The 20,934-nt window shown below is 44.2% G+C and overlaps 1 protein-coding gene across 2 annotated transcripts; it reads left to right on the forward strand.

Moving 5' to 3' along the window:
• The first annotated feature begins 444 nt into the window (after positions 1-444).
• SLC51A (solute carrier family 51 subunit alpha) lies at positions 445-20,796 on the forward strand. Of its 2 annotated transcripts, XM_049879477.1 has the most exons (9): positions 445-654; positions 1,319-1,413; positions 15,401-15,555; positions 16,618-16,691; positions 17,128-17,286; positions 17,871-17,982; positions 18,250-18,396; positions 19,819-19,924; positions 20,433-20,796. In XM_049879477.1, exons 1-9 carry the CDS (start codon positions 617-619, stop codon positions 20,567-20,569), a joined length of 1,023 nt encoding a protein of 340 aa, XP_049735434.1. In that variant the 5' UTR covers positions 445-616; the 3' UTR covers positions 20,570-20,796. The 2 variants fall into 2 exon arrangements, with proteins under 2 accessions (XP_049735434.1, XP_049735444.1); XM_049879487.1 differs by lacking the exon at positions 17,871-17,982 and having other exon boundaries at positions 17,139-17,286.
• Positions 20,797-20,934: the final 138 nt, after the last annotated feature.

The raw sequence follows: 20,934 nt of genomic DNA on the forward strand, positions 1-20,934 counted from the left end.
CTGCTTGGCTAGATAAGCCCATCCACAAGATGTGAGGGTCTGGCCTTTGGGGAACCCCTCTGGGCCTCCCCTGGCCTTTCCAGCCAGTCCTCTCTTCTACACCAAGCCAACACCAGACACAGCCCAGGACTGGCCCTGAGTCTCTCATCTCCAGGGGCCAAGGGCGGTGCCCCAGCCAGGTTCTCTGGGGTTGCTGACCTGGGCACAACAGGGGGAGGAACGAGGACTTCGTCCTCACCCTAACCCAGCACCGGAAGAGTTTTGTCTTGGGTGCAACCACCCTAGAAGCGGGTATATGGGATGGGGCGGGCGGGGCAAGGGGTAGCCAAAGGCATTTGTCCCAGGCCTGGCGGCAGGAGGGGCCGCGCCTAGGGGCGGGGAGGAGTCAGGAACCCGGGAGCTCAGCCAGCTGAGAGGATCAAATTCCTTTGGTGTGAACTCTGAGACAGAAACTTGTCAGTGCTAGAGACCCGAGGAGGGAAAGAGCCAGAGGGGAAGACTGGCCAGTCCACCTGCCTGCAGCAGTCCCCCGGGAAAGGCGGGAGCTGCTCACTCAGCCGGCACCGCCACCCTGCCCGCCCCCTGGCTCCTCTGAGCCTGCCCAGAGAGGGAGAACATGGATCCAGAAAGAACACACATAAAGCTTGACCCCAGGTGAGTGAGGGCGCTGGGGCCCCGGGCCAGGAGCCAGTTGCTAAGGGACAGGGGCACCCATGCTCTGGCCTGTCCCCACCTCCCTCCCAGAGCCTTTGGCTCCCAGCATCCAGAATGAGACCAATGGAAGATGGTCTGGCTGGCTGTCCCCTAGGCCTTCAGGTACACGGTGGGGTTGGGCCAGTGTGACATCTCACTCAGGGCCTCACCTTTGCTCTTCAAACTGTGGAGAGAAAGATCCCAGAGGTGGAGTGTTTGGAGGGCTTTCCCAGGGGGAGCCGGTCCATGGCTCCCAAGCCAAGCACAGGGCCATAGACCAGCTAGGGAGCAATCCCGGGTGCTAAGGGCCCACTGCCAGGGAAGCCTGGCTCTGGGACCCTGCTCTTTCTCCCCAGCCAGCCCCTGGGCTGCTGCCCCATGGGAGTGGAGAGAATTGACTGTGGGCTATTTGGCCACCTCAGCCAGACCTGCCCCTGGCCTAAGTGGTAGCCTTCCTAACCACTGGCCTGAGCCCCAGCCTGTCTCTAACAGGACCCTGAGGGGGAATGGACAAGTCCTCTGAAGCCAGGAATGTTTGAGTGTCAGTAACTCATGTGCCTTCTGCCAATCCACTCTCTACTCCCCAGGCTTCACAATTCTGAACACAATTCCGCTATCTCCCCAGGTACACGGCAGACCTTCTGGAGGTACTGAAAACCAATTACAGCATCTCCCCTGCCTGCTTCTCTCTCCCCCCAACTGCAACCCAGCTCCTGAGAGGTGAGTCAGGGGCACTCCACAAAGGAACTGAAAGGAGGAGCCGTGAGTTCCAGACAGAAGTAAGAACAGCTCCAGGGAGCCCAGTCCTGAGGTTGGCCAGCCTGGAGAACCCAGGAGGATGCTGACCCAGTGTCCTTCATGGCTAAGGCTTTGGGCAAGAGCAACTCCTCAAGGAGTCAGTAGCCAAAAGGGGGCCAGGACAACCTAGCCCAGGAGATGAACCCACATGTTGGGTCTTCACAAGCCCCAGCTTAGAAGCCTATTCGAATTAGGGAGACTGCAGCCTGAAGCATTTAACAGACTCCAGGGCCCTCCACAGAGTAAACCCACCTCTCAAGATGGTACCTAAATGATCCAGGCCCCACAGGGCACTCCACAACAGCCATCTTGGGAAAAGGCCTATATCATTCTAGCATGGCGATGTTTTATGAATAATGTTCTTAAAACTTAGATGAAGCTCTAAAAATGTTCTTACGGTGTTGGCCAACCAGATCCTATTACTGAATTGCTTTTGGTTTAAGTTGTTTTCTCCAGTGAGAAGACTAAGATCAGACTGGATTTATTCTGTGGGCACCTAGAACATTGACAGTCCAATGGTCCTAGCATCTTTGTAGCAGATTGGGTTCACGTCTTTTGTTTTCTAACTGCGAGGTTCAGTACCACTGAGATGTGACGGGTAGGAGTTTGTGTCTCTGTGACATCCTTCATGCGCTTCCCAGATTCCTTCCTGATGTTGTTACCTCACGGAATAGATGCTCTCTGAGCAATAGTCCTGGTCAGTGTGCATTAGGAGGCAGATGTGGGCCCTGTCCTTGGGTTATGTTCAGGCTCATTCCAGATACTCCGGTCCAGAGGGATTGCTGACTGCCAGAGAGTGTCCACAGATGCCCTGCGGTCTTTGTGGGTTAGGAACAGTAGGCAGCTGCTACACCTGGCCCCAGAAACCTCCTGTTCAGAGAGTGCAGCTGGTGGTACACGTCTTTACTTATACCAGTGGTCCTCCTTGAGGGGTGATTTTGTCCCCCAGGGGCATTTGGCAATGTCTGGTTGCTACAACTGGGAAGGGGTAGTAGCATCTAGTGGGTAGAGGCCAGGGATGCTGCTAAACATCCTACAAAGCACAGGGCAGCCCCCCACAACAAAGTATTTTCCGGCCAAGGTATCAGTATTTCTGAGGTTGAAAAACCTGGCCTTACGCAGTGAAAGTTGCACTCGTGTTGCTTTGCTGCAAAATGTGCAAATAAAAACACGAAGTGTTCAAAGTGGGGAGACCGTTATGGGTCTTGGAGTCGGCGGACCTTGCTGCAGGTGGAGCTATTAGAGTGGGTAGGGCCTGGAGGGTAGGGAGGGGAGGGTGGGCACTCCTGGGGTGGGGCTGGAGATAGACCGAGTGGGAGGGTTCCCCCAGACAGTGAGGGCTAGATCTGGCCAGATTCAAGGTTTCTGGGTTGGGGGAGAGCAGGGCACAATTGAGTGGGCTGGGCAGGTAAGGTGGGGTCAGGCAGAGAAGTTGTGCTTTATCCCCAGACTCAAGAAGCCAGTGAGGGCTGTGAAGCTGGGAGGGGCTGGATGGAAGTAGTCCTTCAGGACCATTAATCAGTAATCAGGATAGACTGCAGGGAAGATGAGCCTTGAGAAGCAAGGGTATAAATTAAAGGTAATTGCCCCAGTCCAGGACAAGGGACTAGTGTCTGAGCCAGGGCAGTGACAGGGAAAGGGAAGGAAGGGGTAGAAAACAGAGGCATCCAAAGAAAAAGCAGGTGGGATGTGGTAAACATCTAGACATGCTCAGTGAACGAAAAATAGATGCTCATGAGGACTCTGAGGATTTGGTTAATGGTGAGGACATGGACAGAAACAGGAGAAGGGGAGTCTGTCGGAGGAGGTGGTGAAAGCCCTTCCCCTCTTCATTTCTAAACTGCTGTTCCGTAAGATAAATGGTATTTAGGAAAGAGCTATTCTGGTGATGTGATTGTGATCAAAATTTCTACAGGGTTTTTTTTTTTTTAATGGATTAATCCAGAGATTTACATAAGAGTGAAGGGCTGAGAAAAACCAAGACAATTTTGAAAAAATGTAAAGAAAGAACCTACCCTACCAGAGATTAGGGCTCTAACAAGGGCATAGCAATTAAAGGTGTGTGGTAATAAAGGCAAATCAAACCAAAGCCATTGCCATTGAGTCAATTTTGACTCATAGCGATCTTATAGGACAGAGTAGAATGCTGGTGGGTTTGAACTGCTGACCTTTCGGTTAGCAGGCAAGCGCCTAACTACTGTGCCATCAAGGCTCCTCAATAAAGGCAAAGGTCCTGACAGATAGAAAAATGGAACAGAATGGGGGCTCAGAAATACAGCCATGCCTACCTGGGGACTTGGTGTATGTAAAAGATGCTATACCCATCTGTGGGGGCAGGATGGGCTATCTAAAATATAGTGCTGGAGAATTGCCTATCCCTATGGCAAATAAATCAATATGAAAATAGGTCCAAAGTATCTTTAATCCAGATAGAATAAATACCTAAATGTAAAATGTAGACATTTTTACAAAAGAAAATACAGAAAGATATCTTTATGATTGAGAGTATAGTTTCTTAAATAAAACACAAGAAAGCACAACGATGACGGAAAAGATTTGACTACATAAAAACAAAACGAAAACCAAAAACTTCTGTTCAACAAAAAACAGAGTTAGATGTCAAACCACAGACTAGGAGAAGATAGTTTTGAACTGCTAACCAACAAAGGATTAGTAGACAGTATAAGAAAAATGACCCAATAAAAATTGAATAAAATATATGGACAGGCAGTTCATAGAAGAGGAAATCCAAATGGCTGATAAATACATATTAGACAATGAATTATCATTTTACTACTCTCATATTGGCAAAAATTACCACCTGGTGATACCAAGTATTAGTGAGCTTGCTGTGAAACATGAGCTGTCACAGACTGATGGGAGTAGAAACTGGCATAGCCACTTTGGGTCATAACTAGATAATATCTATGAAACTGAAGATTCTGATCTCCTACAACCCAGCGATCCTAATTCTAGATTAAGCCCTGGAGGAACTCTCCTGTAGGTGCCAAGAAGACATGTCCAAGAAGGTTTATTACAGCATTTGTCTGTCATAATTAAAATAATAAAAGTCATGAAAACAATTGTTATGGATTGAATTGTGTCCCCCCAAAATATGTGTTGTAAATCCTAACCTCTATGCCTGTGGTTATAATCCCATTTGAGAATAGGTTGTCTTTGTTATGTTAATGAAGCAGGATTTGTGTAGGGTGTATCTTGAGTCAATCTCTTATGAGATATAAAAGAGAGTCAACAAGCGAGCAGAGAGAGAGATGGGATCAGATAGATGCCAAGACACATGGAGCTGTCTAAGGAACCAGGAAACAGAAGCTGAAGAGACAAGGACCTTCCTCCAGAGCCGACAGAGAGAGAAAGACGTCCCCTAGAGCTGGCGCCCTGAATTCAGACTTCTAGCCTCCCAAACTGTGAGAAAATAAATTTCTCTTTGTTAAAGCCACCCACTTGTGGCATTTCTGTTATAGCAGCACTAGATAACTAAGACAACAATGTTGGGTGGAAAAAGCATGATGCCATTTATATAGTTGTTTTTTTTTTTTTTTAATGAAAAGCAATACTCTTTGTTGAGTATATACATATTTTGTAAAAAAAATTGGTAGCTACCCATGGAGAGTGAGGTAGGGAAGGGAAAAGTATCCTGAAGTTTCACCGTTGCCGTTGAGTTGGTTCCGACTCATGGTGACCCTATAGAACAGAGTAGAACAGCCCTATAGGGTTTTCAAGGAGAGCCTGGTGAATTTGAACTGCTGACCTTTTGGTTATCAGCCATAGCTTTTAACCACTACGCTACCAGGGTTTCCTGAAGTTACACAGAGGCTTAAAATATGTCTATAATGATTTATCTTTATAAAAATAACTTTTGAAGCAAAATTGGCAGTATCTTAACACATTAAAATGAGTTATAAATATATTAATGTTTGCTCTATTATTCTCCTATAGTTTTGAAATATTCTATAATTTATAAAATAACTATAAAAAGTAGTTTATGAGAGTTCATGATGAAATGTTAGGTAAAAAAATAAAATACAAAATTTTATGTAATAGTTGTGATTGCAGTGATAAAATACATGTGCCCTTTAACCAGGATTTTTTTTTTTTTATTAACTTTTATTAAGCTTCAAGTGAACGTTTACAAATCCAATCAGTCTGTCACATATAAGTTTACATACATCTTACTCCGTACTCCCACTTGCTCTCCCCCTAATGAGTCAGCCCTTTCAGTCTCTCCTTTCTTGACAATTTTGCTAGCTTCCCTCTCTCTCTATCCTCCCATCCCCCCTCCAGACAAGAGATGCCAACACAATCTCAAGTGTCCACCTGATATAATTAGCTCACTCTTCATCAGCGTCTCTCTCCCACCCACTGACCAGTCCCTTTCATGTCTGATGAGTTGTCTTTGGGGATGGTTCCTGTCCTGTGCCATCAGAAGGTCTGGGGACCATGGCCGCCGGGATTCCTCTAGTCTCAGTCAGACCATTAAGTATGGTCTTTTTATGAGAATTTGGGGTCTGCATCCCACTGATCTCCTGCTCCCTCAGGAGTTCTCTGTTGTGCTCCCTGTCAGGGCGGTCATCGATTGTGGCCGGGCACCAACTAGTTCTTCTGGTCTCAGGATGCTGTAGGTCTCTGGTTCATGTGCCCCTTTCTGTCTCTTGGGCTCTTAGTTGTCGTGTGACCTTGGTGTTCTTCATTTTCCTTTGCTCCATGTGCGTTGAGACCAATTGATGCATCTTAGATGGCCGCTTGTTAGCATTTAAGACCCCAGACGCCACATTTCAAAGTGGGATGCAGAATGTTTTCATAATAGAATTATTTTGCCAATTGACTTAGAAGTCCCCTTAAACCATGTTCCCCAGACCCCCGCCCTTGCTCCGCTGACCTTTGAAGCATTCATTTTATCCTGGAAACTTCTTTGCTTTTGGTCCAGTCCAATTGAGCTGACCTTCCATGTATTGAGTGTTGTCCTTCCCTTCACCTAAAGCAGTTCTTATCTACTAATTAATCAATAAAAAACCCTCTCCCTCCCTCCCTTCCTCCCCTCCTCGTAACCACAAAAGTATGTGTTCTTCTCAGTTTTTACTATTTCTCAAGATCTTATAATAGTGGTCTTATACAATATTTGTCCTTTTGCCTCTGACTAATTTCGCTCAGCATAATGCCTTCCAGGTTCCTCCATATTATGAAATGTTTCAGAGATTCGTCACTGTTCTTTATCGATGCGTAGTATTCCATTGTGTGAATATACCACAATTTATTTAACCATTCATCCGTTGATGGACACCTTGGTTGCTTCCAGCTTTTTGCTATTGTAAACAGAGCTGCAATAAACATGGGTGTGCATATATCTGTTTGTGTGAAGACTCTTGTTTTTCTAGGGTATATTCCGAGGAGTGGGATTTCTGGGTTGTATGGTAGTTCTATTTCTAACTGTTTAAGATAACGCCAGATAGATTTCCAAAGTGGTTGTACCATTTTACATTCCCACCAGCAGTGTATAAGAGTTCCAATCTCTCCGCAGCCTCTCCAACATTTATTATTTTGTGTTTTTTGGATTACTGCCAGCCTTGTTGGTGTGAGATGGAATCTCATCGTAGTTTTAATTTGCATTTCTCTAATGGCTAATGATCGAGAGCATTTTCTCATGTATCTGTTAGCTGCCTGAATATCTTCTTTAGTGAAGTGTGTGTTCATATCCTTTGCCCACTTCTTGATTGGGTTGTTTGTCTTTTTGTGGTTGAGTTTTGACAGAATCATGTAGATTTTAGAGATCAGGCGCTGGTCGGAGATGTCATAGGTGAAAATTCTTTCCCAGTCTGTAGGTGGTCTGTTTACTCTTTTGGTGAAGTCTTTGGATGAGCATAGGTGTTTGATTTTTAGGAGCTCCCAGTTATCGGGTTTCTCTTCATCATTTTTGGTAATGTTTTGTATTCTGTTTATGCCTTGTATTAGGGCTGCTAGGGTTGTCCCTATTTTTTCTTCCATGATCTTTATCGTTTTAGTCTTTATGTTTAGGTCTTTGATCCACTTGGAGTTAGTTTTTGTGCATGGTGTGAGGTATGGGTCCTGTTTCATTTTTTTGCAAATGGATATCCAGTTATGCCAGCACCATTTGTTAAAAAGACTATCTTTTCCCCAATTAACTGACACTGGTCCTTTGTCAAATATCAGCTGCTCATACCTGGATGGATTTATATCTGGGTTCTCAATTCTGTTCCATTGGTCTATGTGCCTGTTGTTGTACCAGTACCAGGCTGTTTTGACTACTGTGGCTGTATAATAGCTTCTGAAATCAGGTAGAGTGAGGCCTCCCACTTTCTTCTTCTTTTTCAGTAATGCTTTGCTTATCTGGGGCTTCTTTCCCTTCCATATGAAATTGGTGATTTGTTTCTCTATCACCTTAAAATATGACATTGGAATTTGGATCGGAAGTGCATTATATGTATAGATGGCTTTTGGTAGAATAGACATTTTTACTATGTTAAGTCTTCCTATCCATGAGCAAGGTATGTTTTTCCACTTAAGTATGTCCTTTTGAATTTCTTGTAGTAGAGCTTTGTAGTTTTCTTTGTATAGGTCTTTTACATCCTTGGTAAGATTTATTCCTAAGTATCTTATCTTCTTGGGGGCTACTGTGAATGGTATTGATTTGGTTGTTTCCTCTTCGGTGTTCTTTTTGTTGATGTAGAGGAATCCAAGTGATTTTTGTATGTTTATTTTATAACCTGAGACTCTGCCAAACTCTTCTATTAGTTTCAGTAGTTTTCTGGAGGATTCCTTAGGGTTTTCTGTGTATAAGATCATGTCATCTGCAAATAGTGATAACTTTACTTCCTCCTTGCCAATTCGGATACCTTTTATTTCTTTGTCTAGCCTAATTGCCCTGGCTAGGACTTCAAGCACGATGTTGAATAAGAGCGGTGATAAAGGGCGTCCTTGTCTGGTTCCCATTCTCAAGGGAAATGCTTTCAGGTTCCCTCCACTTAGAGTGATATTGGCTGTTGGCTTTGCATAGATGCCCTTTATTATGTTGAGGAATTTTCCTTCAATTCCTATTTTGATAAGAGTTTTTATCATAAATGGGTGTTGGACTTTGTCAGATGCCTTTTCTGCATCAATTGATAAGATCATGTGGTTTTTGTCTTTTGTTTTATTTATGTGATGGATTACATAATGGTTTTTCTAATATTAAACCAGCCTTGCATGCCTGGTATAAATCCCACTTGATCATGGTGAATTATTTTTTTGATGTGTTGTTGGATTCTATTGGCTAGAATTTTGTTGAGGATTTTTGCATCTATGTTCATGAGGGATATAGGTCTATAATTTTCTTTTTTTGTAATGTCTTTACCTGGTTTTGGTATCAGGGAGATGGTGGCTTCATAGAATGAGTTGGGTAGTGTTCCGTCATTTTCTATGCTTTGAAATACCTTCACTAGTAGTGGTGTTAACTCTTCTCTGAAAGTTTGGTAGAACTGTGCAGTGAAGCCGTCCGGGCCAGGGCTTTTTTTTGTTGGGAGTTTTTTGATTACCGTTTCAATCTCTTTTTTTGTTATGGGTCTATTTAGTTGTTCTACTTCTGAATGTGTTAGTTTAGGTAGGTAGTGTTTTTCCAGGAATTCATAACCAGGATATTTTTTAAAATTACTTTTTTTTATCGAGCAAATACTACATGCTAGGTGCTGTGCAAGGAGCCCTGGTGGCATAGTGGTTAAGCGCTCAGCTGGTCGCTGGTTTGAACCCACCAGCCGCTCCATGGGAGAAAAATGTGGCAGTCTGCTTGCATAAAGATTACAGCCTTGGAAGCCCTATGGGGGCAGTTCTACTCTGCTCTATAGGGTTGCTATGAGTTGGAATCCACTCCACGGCGTAGTATTTGGTTTGGGTTTAGGTGCTGGTCATTTAATGAGAGGATAAGTAATTTATCCAAGGTCATAGAGCAAACAGTAAATGGCATTTTACTTTGAACTCAGGTGTCTCTGACTCCAAAGCCTATGCCCTTAGCCTCCATGCAAGCCAATATGCAAAAAAGAAAATGATTTTTGGTTAGGAATCTGGGATTATGGGAGATTATTTACTCTTTTTTTTTTTCCAAATTTTATTTAATATCTTTATCTTTTCTAAATTGAGGTGAAATTCACATAATGTAAATTCAACTATTTTAAAGTGAGCAAATCAGTGATGCTTAGTATATTCACAGCGTTGTGTAACTACCACCTCACCTAGTTCCAAGGTATTTTCATCGCCACGAAATAAAAACCCTTACCCAGTAAGCAATTTTCCTCATTTCTCCCTCCCGCCAGCCCCTGGCAATCACCAATCTACTTTCTGTCTCTATGGATTTACCATCCTGGATACTTTATAGAAATGGAATCATATGATATGTGACATTTTGTGTCTGGCATCCTTCACTTCATCATGTTTTTGAGATCCATCCATGTGTCAGTATGTCAGTCCTTTTTCTGGCTGGATAATATTTTATTATATCCATCACATTTTGCTTACCCATTCATCCGTTGATGGACATTTTGTTTCTTTCCATTTTTTTTTTTTTTGTTATTATGAATAGTGCTACTATGCATATTCGTGTGCAAGTATTTGCTTAGGTATGTGTCTTCAATTCCTTTGAGTATATACCTAGGAATGGAATTCCCGGGTCATATGGTAACTCTGAAGTCCTGGTGGCACCGTGGTTAAGAGCTACAGTGAGCTACAGTTGCTAACCAAAAGGTTGGCACTTCAAATCCACCAGCTGCTCCTTGGAAGCCTTATGGGGCAGTTCTACTCTGTCCTACAGGGTGGCTATGAGTCAGAATCCATTCCACGGCAATGGTTTTTTGGGGGTATGGTAATTCTATGCTAAACTTTTTGATGAACCCCCAAACTGTTTTCCACCCTTATATGGTTTACGTTATTTAAGAAAGAAATGTTTGCTATTCCAGAAACAGTTGGGAAATGTATTCGTTGCTAAAGGCATATTTGCTAGCCATTGTATTCAAAATGGCTAGTAGCCAAGCATGTCCCAAAGTGTGCTTCTTGGAATATTAATCCCAAAAGGTGCTCCATGAAAACAGAGTTCTACAGAGAATTTTTGGGAACGCTGTATTCTATAACCTCCTTCTGTAAATTTACAATTAAAGTAATCTGTAAATTAGCAGATTAAAGATTTGGGTATACTCTGTAGGAAAGAAACATGTTTAACTTTAAGTCATTCCAAAAATCCTTTGACCCTACAGCACTTTTGTCCCGTAATATCTATTAAGATACACTTCAGAAAAAAATGAGTTAGACTGGAAAAATAAGGAGGCGGGTGATCTCCTAAATGAGTTTGATAAGAGCAGTGGTATCAGGCTACAGATGCTAAGGAATTTTTCTCTACCTTTCTTAGCTTTTACACCATGTAAATGGATACAAGAGCCTATAGGTGCTGTGAGTAGGAGAAAGAACCAAAGCCAGCAGTTACAAGAAAATTTGCAGCCAGTTCTGTATTGGGTGGTCAGAATATCCTCCCTCCTACCCCCTTTATAAACGTAAACAACCTTTTAGGATTGCATTTGATTGTTTTATCACTCCTCATTCCCTTCCATATCTTCATCAGTGTGCGTGATGGTTAAGAGCATGGACTTAGCGTCAGGAACCCCTGGGTTTAAATTCCAGCTCCGTCTCTTCCAGGTTTTGACCATGGGCAAGGTGCTTAATTCTCTCACCCCCATTTCCTAAAAAAAGCCTGAAAAGTGAGGATGATAATAGGAGCTCTACAGGGTTCTTTCTTTCATTCAACAAGTAGTTACAGGGCAGTTATAGTTCCAGGCGGTTGGAGATAGTCCAGAGGACAAGACTAACCAAGTCCCTACCTTTGTGGAGTTTATATTACATGGGAGAAACATACCGAAAAAACAAGTAAATAAATATTATATAAACAAGTTATTATTATAAACAAGTAGACCAAACCAAAAGAGCTGAACAAAAGATTTCAAAGGGTGGCTTGAGAAGACAAAGTAAAGAATTATAATGAAATGTGCAAAGACCTGGAGTTAGACGACCAAAAGGGAAGAACATGCTCAGCTCATTTCACAAGCTGAAAGAACTGAAGAAAAAAGTCAAGCCTCAAGTTGCAATTTTGAAGGATTCTGTGGGCAAAATATTGAAAAAACACGGGAAGCACCAAAAGAAGGTGAAAAGAATACACGGAGTCACTGAACCAAATATAATTGGTCAACGTTCAACCATTTCAGGAGGTAGCATATGATCTAGAACCGATGGTATTGAAGGAAGAAGTCCAAGCTGCATGAAGGCATTGGCGAAAAACAAGGCTCCAGTAATTGAGATGTTTCAACAAACAGATGCAGCACTGGATGTGCTCAATTGTCAATGCCAAGAAATTTGGAAGACAGGTATCTGGCCAACTGACTGAAAGAGATCCATATTTGTGTCCATTCCAAAGAAAGGTGATCCAACAGAATTTAGAAATTATCAAACAATATCATTAATATCACATTCAATTAAAATTTTGCTGAAGATAATTCTAAAACGGTTGCAGCAGTACATCGACAGTGAACTGCCAGAAATTCAAGCTGGATTTAGAAGAAGACGTGAAATGAGGGATATCATTGCTGATGTCAGATGGATTTTGGCTGAAAGCAGAGAATACAAGAAAGATGTTTACCTGTGTTTTATTGACTATGCAAAGGCATTTGCCTCTGTGGATCATAACAAATTATGGACAACACTGTGAAGAATGGGAATTTCAGAATACTTAATTGTGCTCACGAAGAACCTGTACATAGACCAAGAGGTAGTCGTTGGGACAGAACAAGGTGATACCCCGTGCTTTAAAATCAGGAAAGGTGTGCGTCAGGTTTGTATCCTTTCACCATACTCATTCAGTTTGTATGCTGAGCAAATAATCCAAGAAGCTGGATTATATGAAGAAGAACAGGACATCAGGATTGGAGGAAGACGCATTAACAACCTTTGATATGCAGTTGACACAGCCTTCCTTGCTGAAAGTGAAGAGGACTTGAAGCACTTACTGATAAAGATCAAAGACTATAGACTTCAGTATGGATTGCACCTCAACATAAAGAAAACAAAAATCCTCACAACTGGACCAATAAGCAACATCATGATAAACAGAGAAAATATTGAAGTTGTCAAGGATTTCATTTTACCTGGATCCATAATCAATGCCCATGGAGGTAGCAGTCAAGAAATCAAAGGACATATTGCATTGGCAAATCTGCTGCAAAAGACCTCTTTAAAGTGTTACAATGCAAAGATATCACTTTGAGGACTAAGGTATGCCTGACCGAAGCCATATGTCTTGGTCATCTAGTACTGCTATAACAGAGATACCACAAGAGGGTGGCTTTAACAAAGAGAAGTTTATTCTCTCACAGTCCAGTAGACTACGAGTCTGAATTCAGGGCACTGGCTCTAGGGGAAGGCTTTCTCTCTCTGTTGACTCTGGAGGAATGTCCTTGTCATTAGTTTTCCCTTGGTCTGGGAGCATCTCAGCGCAGGAACCTCAGGTCTAAAGGACCTGCTCTGCTCCTGGCACTGCTTTCTTGGTATGAGGTCCCTGTGTCTCCCTGCTTGCTTCTGTCTGTTATACCTCAAAAGAGATTGGCTTAAGACACTATCTAATCTAGTAGATCTCATCAAAATAACTGCCACAGATCCATCTCATTACATCAGTGATAAGATTTACAACACATAGGGAAATCACATCAGATGACAAAATGGTAGACAATCACACAATACTAAGAATCATGGCCCAACCAAGTTGACACATATTTTGGGGGGACACAATTCAATCCATGACACTGTGTTATTTTCAATCGCCTCATATGTATGCAAAAGCTGGATAATGAATAAGGAAGACCGAAGAAGAATTGGCACCTTTGAATTATGGCGTTGGTGAAGAATATTGAATATACATACCATGGACTGCCGAATGAATGAACAAATCTGTCTTGGAAGAACAGCCAGAATGCTCCTTAGAAGCAAGAATGGCGAGACTACTTTGGACATGTTAAAAGGAGGGATCGGTCCTGGATTTAAGTCCCTGACCAAAATAAAATGTCATCATGTTGTTTTACTTGTCTCTGACTACTAGGCAGGTTGAATATTTTCCCACATATCCTGAACTTTGTTAATATTTTCCCATTTATCTGCGAGTGCCTCATGTTTTGTTATCAATTTTCTTCTATAATAAGGATATTAAACTTGAGTGAACATTTACTAAAAATATTTTCCCCCAGTCTGCTTGCTGCCTAATTTAAAAATTTTTATATCAGATTTGACCATTTTCTCTTTATGATTTCTTACAGTACTTCTAAGCTTAGAAAGGTCTTCCCTCTCCAGAGTTTTCATAGAAATACTTTTTTTCCTATTTTCTCATTTGTTTTTTTAACTTACCTGTTCCCCCCCCACCCCCCCATTTTCCCTGTTTGGTTTTTAAATACTTCTCTTTAACCTTTAACCCATCTGGAATTATTTGGATATATGGCAGGCTTTATGTGTATCACCATGATAGTTTGAAATATGCAGTGCATTTTGGTTGCGTAAGTGTAGGATTGTGTAAAAAATCCTCTGTATTGTTTATATGTTTTAAACATTTTAAGGAGTAAAAGGTAAGCCCCTTTTTTAAAAAAAAAAAGGATTGCAACCAGTTTCTAATGTTAAAAACTTGCAGGGCTTGCTGGAGCAGTATCTGGAGAGATAACTAACAGAGAGTCAACAGAGCTAAACAGTAGCAGCAATGCGGAGCCAGAAATTTAGTCACCCAGACAGCTGTATCCTAAGTGGAGGTGAGGTGGAGGGAGGGACAACTAGGAGGAAAGAGAAAAATAGCATAGTCCTATCTTTCATGGTCTGTGATAGGAAGGAAAAGTTTACCACTGAATTCAGATGTCCAGATTGGGAGCTGAAATCCAGCAATCGCGAGCCCTCTGGATTAGTCATAAGACCTAACCGTGGCCAGAGGTAAAGGGCCTCCTTTGGATAAAGCAGAGAGAAAAACATGTGCCCTAAAATAAGAGCAGCCAGGGTAAATGTGATATTTTTTGACAGATTCATGTTCATCCTGATTGCTCCTTGTGGTGCCACTAGGAATGACAGACCTAGCGGAAAACAGCACTGTCGTTGGTCTCCTTTCTCCTTGTTTTGGTTTCTCTGAGCTGCCCTCATGCTGCCGGGTCACCAGACAAGGGCAGGTTTCCCCCTACATTGTTCATTGACGATGGACTGGGCTCTGGCCGTCTTCTCCCCGTCGTTAGGAGGTGGAGAGAGTCCAATGACTAGGGAAAACGCTCAGACCAGTGAGCCCGGGGGCTCGGTCACTAAGAACACCAAGCCCTTTGTGTAAAAGTGATTGTTGCATTAGTAAACCCCATGTTCAGAAACACATATTGTATGACTGTGTTAACTTTTTCTGTTAACAATGATGATGCCCAAGGAGCTTCACCTGTGTTTGTCCAAGTGTTATCTGTTTTCGTTATAATTGTTAATTGACCCATGCTTGCTAGTGTGACACCTGACACTGGAGGTGTAAGAGTGAATGGGCCTTGCTGACCTCTTCGTTCAAAAATCTTACTAAGTATGTAAAATCTTGTTTGATACTTATATCCTGGTTCAGGTAGGCCTTGCCTTACCTAGAATTATCTGGTCTAGTCTCCAATCCATGCAGAAGAATGACTATTTCCTAGCCACATGTTGGGTACACTAGGTCTGAGAAATAGTCATGCGTTGGCATGGACCACAGCCTAGATCAGATCATTCTAGGCTTGGCAAGGCAATTTAGGTCCAAGTGGTGGTGAGCGAGGGAGCCACATCTTCTCCCCTTGGTCTTGGTCTTGAGCTCACTGTAATCTGTCCTCTTCTTCTACTCCAGCATTGGGCCCTACGGAAATTGCTGTCACAGCCATCATGACCATGCTTGCCATGTGCTCTGTCATCATCTTCCTGGAGGATGCTGTCTACCTGTATAAGAACACCCGTTGTCCCATCAAGAGGAAGACTCTGCTCTGGAGTAGCTCTGCACCCACGGTGAGGGCCCTGCACCTGCCCTTTGGGAGGGACTGGAGAGGAGGCAAGGATCAGTTTGAGAATTCCTCTGAACTCAACAAACCCTGGCGGCATAATGGTTAAGAGCTACGGCTGCTAACCAAAAGGTCGGCAGTTTGAATCCACCAGGAGCTCCTTGGAAACCCTATGGGTGCAGTTCTACTCTGCCCTCTTGGGTCCCTATGAATTGGAATTGACTCAATGGGCAATGGTGTTTGGGTCTGAACTCAACAATTCAAGTCAGCAAAGGGTTGCCTGTCTCTCCCACCTCAGGGTGGGGATTTGTAATCTGATCTCATTTGCAATTAGGAACCAATGCTTGGAAGGCCAACAGGCAGCTAGGTGCACTGTTCTAAGGTCCTGCAGAGATAGCTAGAGAGCCTGCTCACCCACCAGCAGCCCCACACTCCTCACCACTCCCCCACCGCATCATTGCTGTTTAAGCCTTCTTCCTGTACAGGCAGGCAGTAGTTCCTCAGAGTATAGGAGGGAAAGAATTTCTTCCCCACAGGGTCATACTACCCTTACGCTTTTTAAAACACACTCCCATGGCCATTAGATAGGTCTTTGGTTTGCTCCTGGGACATAATATTAGATTTCTGTTTCCTTGTAGTGAACTCTGTGTGTCTGTTTGGGCTGGAGAGTAGAGCCCTTGAAGTCCTTTCCTGCCAGATGACATCTGCCTGGGCCATCTCAATCCATCAGAGAGGCTCTATTAACATGGGACTAATAAAAAGAAGGGGTTGAACATTGATCCATTTTACTCCTAAGGATAAACTTACCTACTCCTTCCCAGGTACAGCAGAGAGTCTTCAAAAGAGCCCATGACTCAAGGGGACTTACTACCTCTCTCCCTAGACACAGAGGAACTGGCAGCTGAACTTTAAAATAAACTGATTTCATTATTTTTCCAGCTGACAACTTTTAAGTAATGGTGTGTTAATGTTTAGGTTTTGCTTCCTTGAGCCCTTGCCACAAAAGGTTCAAGAGGGTGAGCACAAAGTCTCCTCCCTTCCCTAATGGCTTTTGTTCCTCTCCAAGCAGGTTGTGACTGTGCTCTGCTGCTTTGGTCTCTGGATCCCTCGTTCCCTCATGCTCGTGGAAATGGCCATCGCCTCGTGAGTGTTCTGCCCAGCCCCCATCTTTGGGCTGGGTATCTCCTAGGGTCCCCTTGTGTTGCACACTTACTCTGGACTCCACAGTCCACGTGTTCTCCTATACCCTATCCTTTCCTTCAGTCCCCGCAAATCAACTGATCATGGATCTAGCCCTTCCCAACTTGTGCTAATCTGGGTCTCTTGAGTTTCTAGCTCTGTTCAGGGAATGCCTTATTCTGGCCCATTTCTCAGTCACCTCTTTGTTCTCACAGTCTGAAACCCCCCATCCTTCCCACCCAGCCTCCTGGCCCCGTCCTCTTTCACTCCTCTGAGTGTCCTCCTGTCTTCCCCTTAGTAAGCCCCAGCCTCCCCACTCCTTTGCAGCAAAGGGGTGTCCCCTCAGCTGGCTGACACATCCCTTCTATATACTTTGTCTCACTGCCCCCCCTCACCCAAGGTTTTATGCAGTATGCTTTTACCTGCTGATGATGGTCATGGTGGAAGGCTTTGGTGGGAAGGAGGCAGTACTGAGGACACTGAAGGACACCCCAATGAGGATCCACACGGGGCCCTGCTGCTGCTGCTGCCTCTGCTGCCCACCCCTCATACTCACCAGGTAAGGTGGGAGGGAGGGGCATTACTGAGGAACAGATCAGCCTCTTCCTGTATTCCCCTATGAGCCTCTTCCACTCTCAGCTCTGCTTCAGAACTCTTGGAATTAGGCTTGTATGGAACAATGACAAGGTGGACATCCCACAGCCAGAACCCTCCTCCTGAATTTCTGCCTCAGTGGGAGAAAAGACACACATAGGGCCCCCAACCCCTAGGGAAGAGGGGAGCAGAGGAAGGAGAAATTTGAAGTTCCTATCACTTCAGCTCACTGCCTCCTGCAAACCATAGCCACACAGAGCTAATTAGACTTGGGGCCATTTACTTGCCTCTTCTGCCCCTTTTGGTTAATGAGGCTGGGGTCAACAGTCTGGATAGTTTTGCTTAAAAGGTAGCATGTGGTGGGTAAGTGGGAAGTGAGGAGGGTTCTCAATGCTCTCAACATTCTGGCTTCTTCTTGTGTCCCCATCCACTTAATTGTTTTTGTCTATGACAGCAACCAAGCCTTAGCCCAGAAGCCCAGGGGAGCTGTGAGGTCTTTTTGGGGGTGGGTCATTTGTGGGTCCACGTTGCTAATCCTCTTCCCCTCAGGAAGACACTTCGGCTGCTAATGTTGGGCCCATTCCAGTATGCCTTCCTCAGGATAACACTGATCACGGTGGGCCTGTTTCTCATCCCTGATGGCATCTTCGACCCAGCAGATGTAAGCCAGGAGTACGGGGTAGCAAAGTCCAAGCCTCATTTAGTACCCTTGAGCTCTAGAAGGAATAGCCAGAGACAGTGTTCCCTGACACAGGGCCCCAGGGACAGGATGGCTGTGGATAGTAGGGACTTGGGGGCTCTGGTAGGGAGGAGACATCAGTGGGTGAAGGCTTTGAGGCTTTCCTACTACCTTTCCCACCACGGGGGAGGAGAAGTAGAAAGAGAAATGCTCGCCTCACTCCCTGACTACTTTCTGGTCTGCCACCAGATTTCTGAGAAGAGCGCAGCTCTCTGGATCAGTACTTTCCTCGCTGTGTCTACCCTGTTGGCTCTCTGGGCCCTGTCCATCCTTTTCCGTCAAGCCAGGCTGCACCTGGGTGAGCAGAACATAGGAGCCAAATTTGGTTTATTCCAGGTAACTAATTATTCATGGTTGGTTAATAATAGAGCTGCAAATGATTACGGTTGGGAGGTTTTAGGAATCTTAAGCCTTAGGTTTCCCATGAGATTAGGAAAATGACTCCTGTACCTTTCCAGTTTTTGCCTCTCCTTGCACTGTCAGACTTTCTGCAGTTCTTCTACTCTTGTTTTTTCCCTTTTCATTTCTACCCATTATTTCCTAAAACCCTATAAGCATCACCACGAGCAGCAGCATTATCATAGACGCCATTATTAATATCTACACCACGTGCAAGGCACTTTTCATACATTTTCACACTAATCCTAGGAGTCATTTGTTATTATTCCTAGTTTACAAATGAGGAAACTGAGATTCAGGGGTGTTATGGGGCTTGTTCACAGGCACATAACATATGTGGCTAGAATTTAAACCCATGTCTGACTCCCAAAATCGTGTTCCTCCTTCTCATTGCACTCTCTTCCCCTTCGTAACTCTTGTGAAAATTCTTTCAAAGGCATGTTTTTCACTTTCTACATCTTCTATTCTCTAAGCCCAAAGATGTCTTGTCCATAAATGCAATGACTTCTGAGTCAATCTTGTTTTCCTTCTCTGTCTATTCTTCCTGTCTCCTTGCTGGGCCCTTCTCCTACTCCCAAGGCGTAATTAATACTTTGCACTGCACAAAGTGACTTTATATACATTCTCATTGATCTAAACAGATGCCTCTCAAATGTGAATTTCCGGGGATGTAATAGGTAGAATTGAAGGGGCTACAGAAGACAGAGAAAAGTCCCTGAAATGGAGCCAGGGACTGAAGGGACAGAAAATACCTGGGCCCCAGAAACACTTAGGAGTGGGGCCAAAGAGTAAAAGCCAGGTGATTGCTGAGACTGGTGATTATGATCGTGGTGATTATTGTGGGGAAGCCTGGACAGGCCGAACCTACCCTGAGGAACCTGATGCTTCAAGGAAAGAGCACTCAGGGAAGACGGTGCTGAGATAAGTGATGCTCCAGGGCCTCTGGACAGAGATTTTTTAAAGGGCCCTTTAATGGTTGACTGTCTGTTCTTCCAGGAGCAGGAACCACTCGTTCTTGTGCCAGGTGGAATTACTCTTCTCCCATCAGCCCCCTTTTTCATCCATTTAAATGCTCATTAGAGGCCATGGCTGAAGCAGGAAATACACACGAATCCCAATCAGTTTTTGTTGTTTCTTGTCAGCAACTCTAATATTGAGTCAAAGATGCGATTGTAATTTGATTAAAGATTAATATCCATAAAGTTTTAATCAGGTGGGCATCTTGGTCCCTGTGGAGCTGCCCAGATCTAACGGTCAGCCAAGTCTTCACAGTGAGAAGGACAAGGCAGAGCAGAGGATAGCTGGCCTCATCGCGAATGGCAGGTTCCACCCCAGCTCCGCCCTTTCTCTGATCTGCAGGTGCTCTTCATCCTGACTGCCCTGCAGCCCGCCATTTTCTCAATCTTGGCCAACGGTGGGCATATTGCTTGTTCGCCTCCCTTTTCCTCTAAAATCAGGTCTCAAGGTGAGCACGCAGGAGCTCCTATCCCATTCTGGGGTGGGTGGGGAGGAGCAGGGAAGAGAGGACCTTAGACAGAGGTTGGGCCAACCTGACTTCTGCTAAAATATTCACAAAGAGGATCCCTGAGAAATCTCAGCAGCAGCTTCAGGGAGACTATGACTCTACCTCTCTGATCACATAGAGGAGAGCTGCAACCCCAAAGCTTGAGACCAATCCTAATGGCCAACCAAGGGAGCCATGGGCTCAGTCCTCAGCTGTTGGGAGAGGAATGGGTGTGGTTAGAAAGCAGGAGGTCATGCTGATAAAACAGTAAGAAATGGGCTCAGATCTCAGAAGGCGGAGAGCCTGGTTCTAGTTCTACCACTGGCTTGCATTGTTTCTCATGACGACTTCATATCTCTAGGTCCTGGTTTGGGGATAAACTGTTGTTCAACTTACATGCCAGGGCTGCTAGCGGGACACCACCTTGTATCTTAGTGTAACCTCCATTATGTTTCACCTCGCACGACAGTGATGAACTGCCACCTCCTCATGCTGGAGAGTTTTCTAATAACTGTGCTGACACGAATATACTACCGGAGGAAAGACGACAGAGTCGGGTATGAACCTTTCTCTTCTCAAGGCCTGGATTTGAACCTCAAAGCCTGAGGCAGATGGCACGGACAATGGAAGAGACACAGTACTCATTAGGAGGGCACACAATTTCTTCACTGTCCCTCAACCCTGACCAAATGGGGAAGGGTCCCCACTGTCAGCAGAAGCTGACAGATTACAGTTGACTGTACAGATGAAGGCGAATTATGCAATGGGATGACATTGTTTTGGATCTTCCTTGGGGAAGGTATTTTAAGTTTTGTAATAAACAAACAGCATGGAGTCTGAAAATCTCTAACTGGGTACATCACCTCTGTGGGTGCAACTATTAGCCCTTCAAGCTAGGTCACAATGAGCTTTCCTTACCAAACGAAAGGGGGAAGAGGGTATGGTGGTGTGTCTGATATAAGGACAGGAGA

The sequence above is a fragment of the Elephas maximus genome, chromosome 1 (genome assembly GCF_024166365.1).
Source record: "Elephas maximus indicus isolate mEleMax1 chromosome 1, mEleMax1 primary haplotype, whole genome shotgun sequence".
Classification (NCBI taxonomy): Eukaryota; Metazoa; Chordata; class Mammalia; order Proboscidea; family Elephantidae; genus Elephas; species Elephas maximus.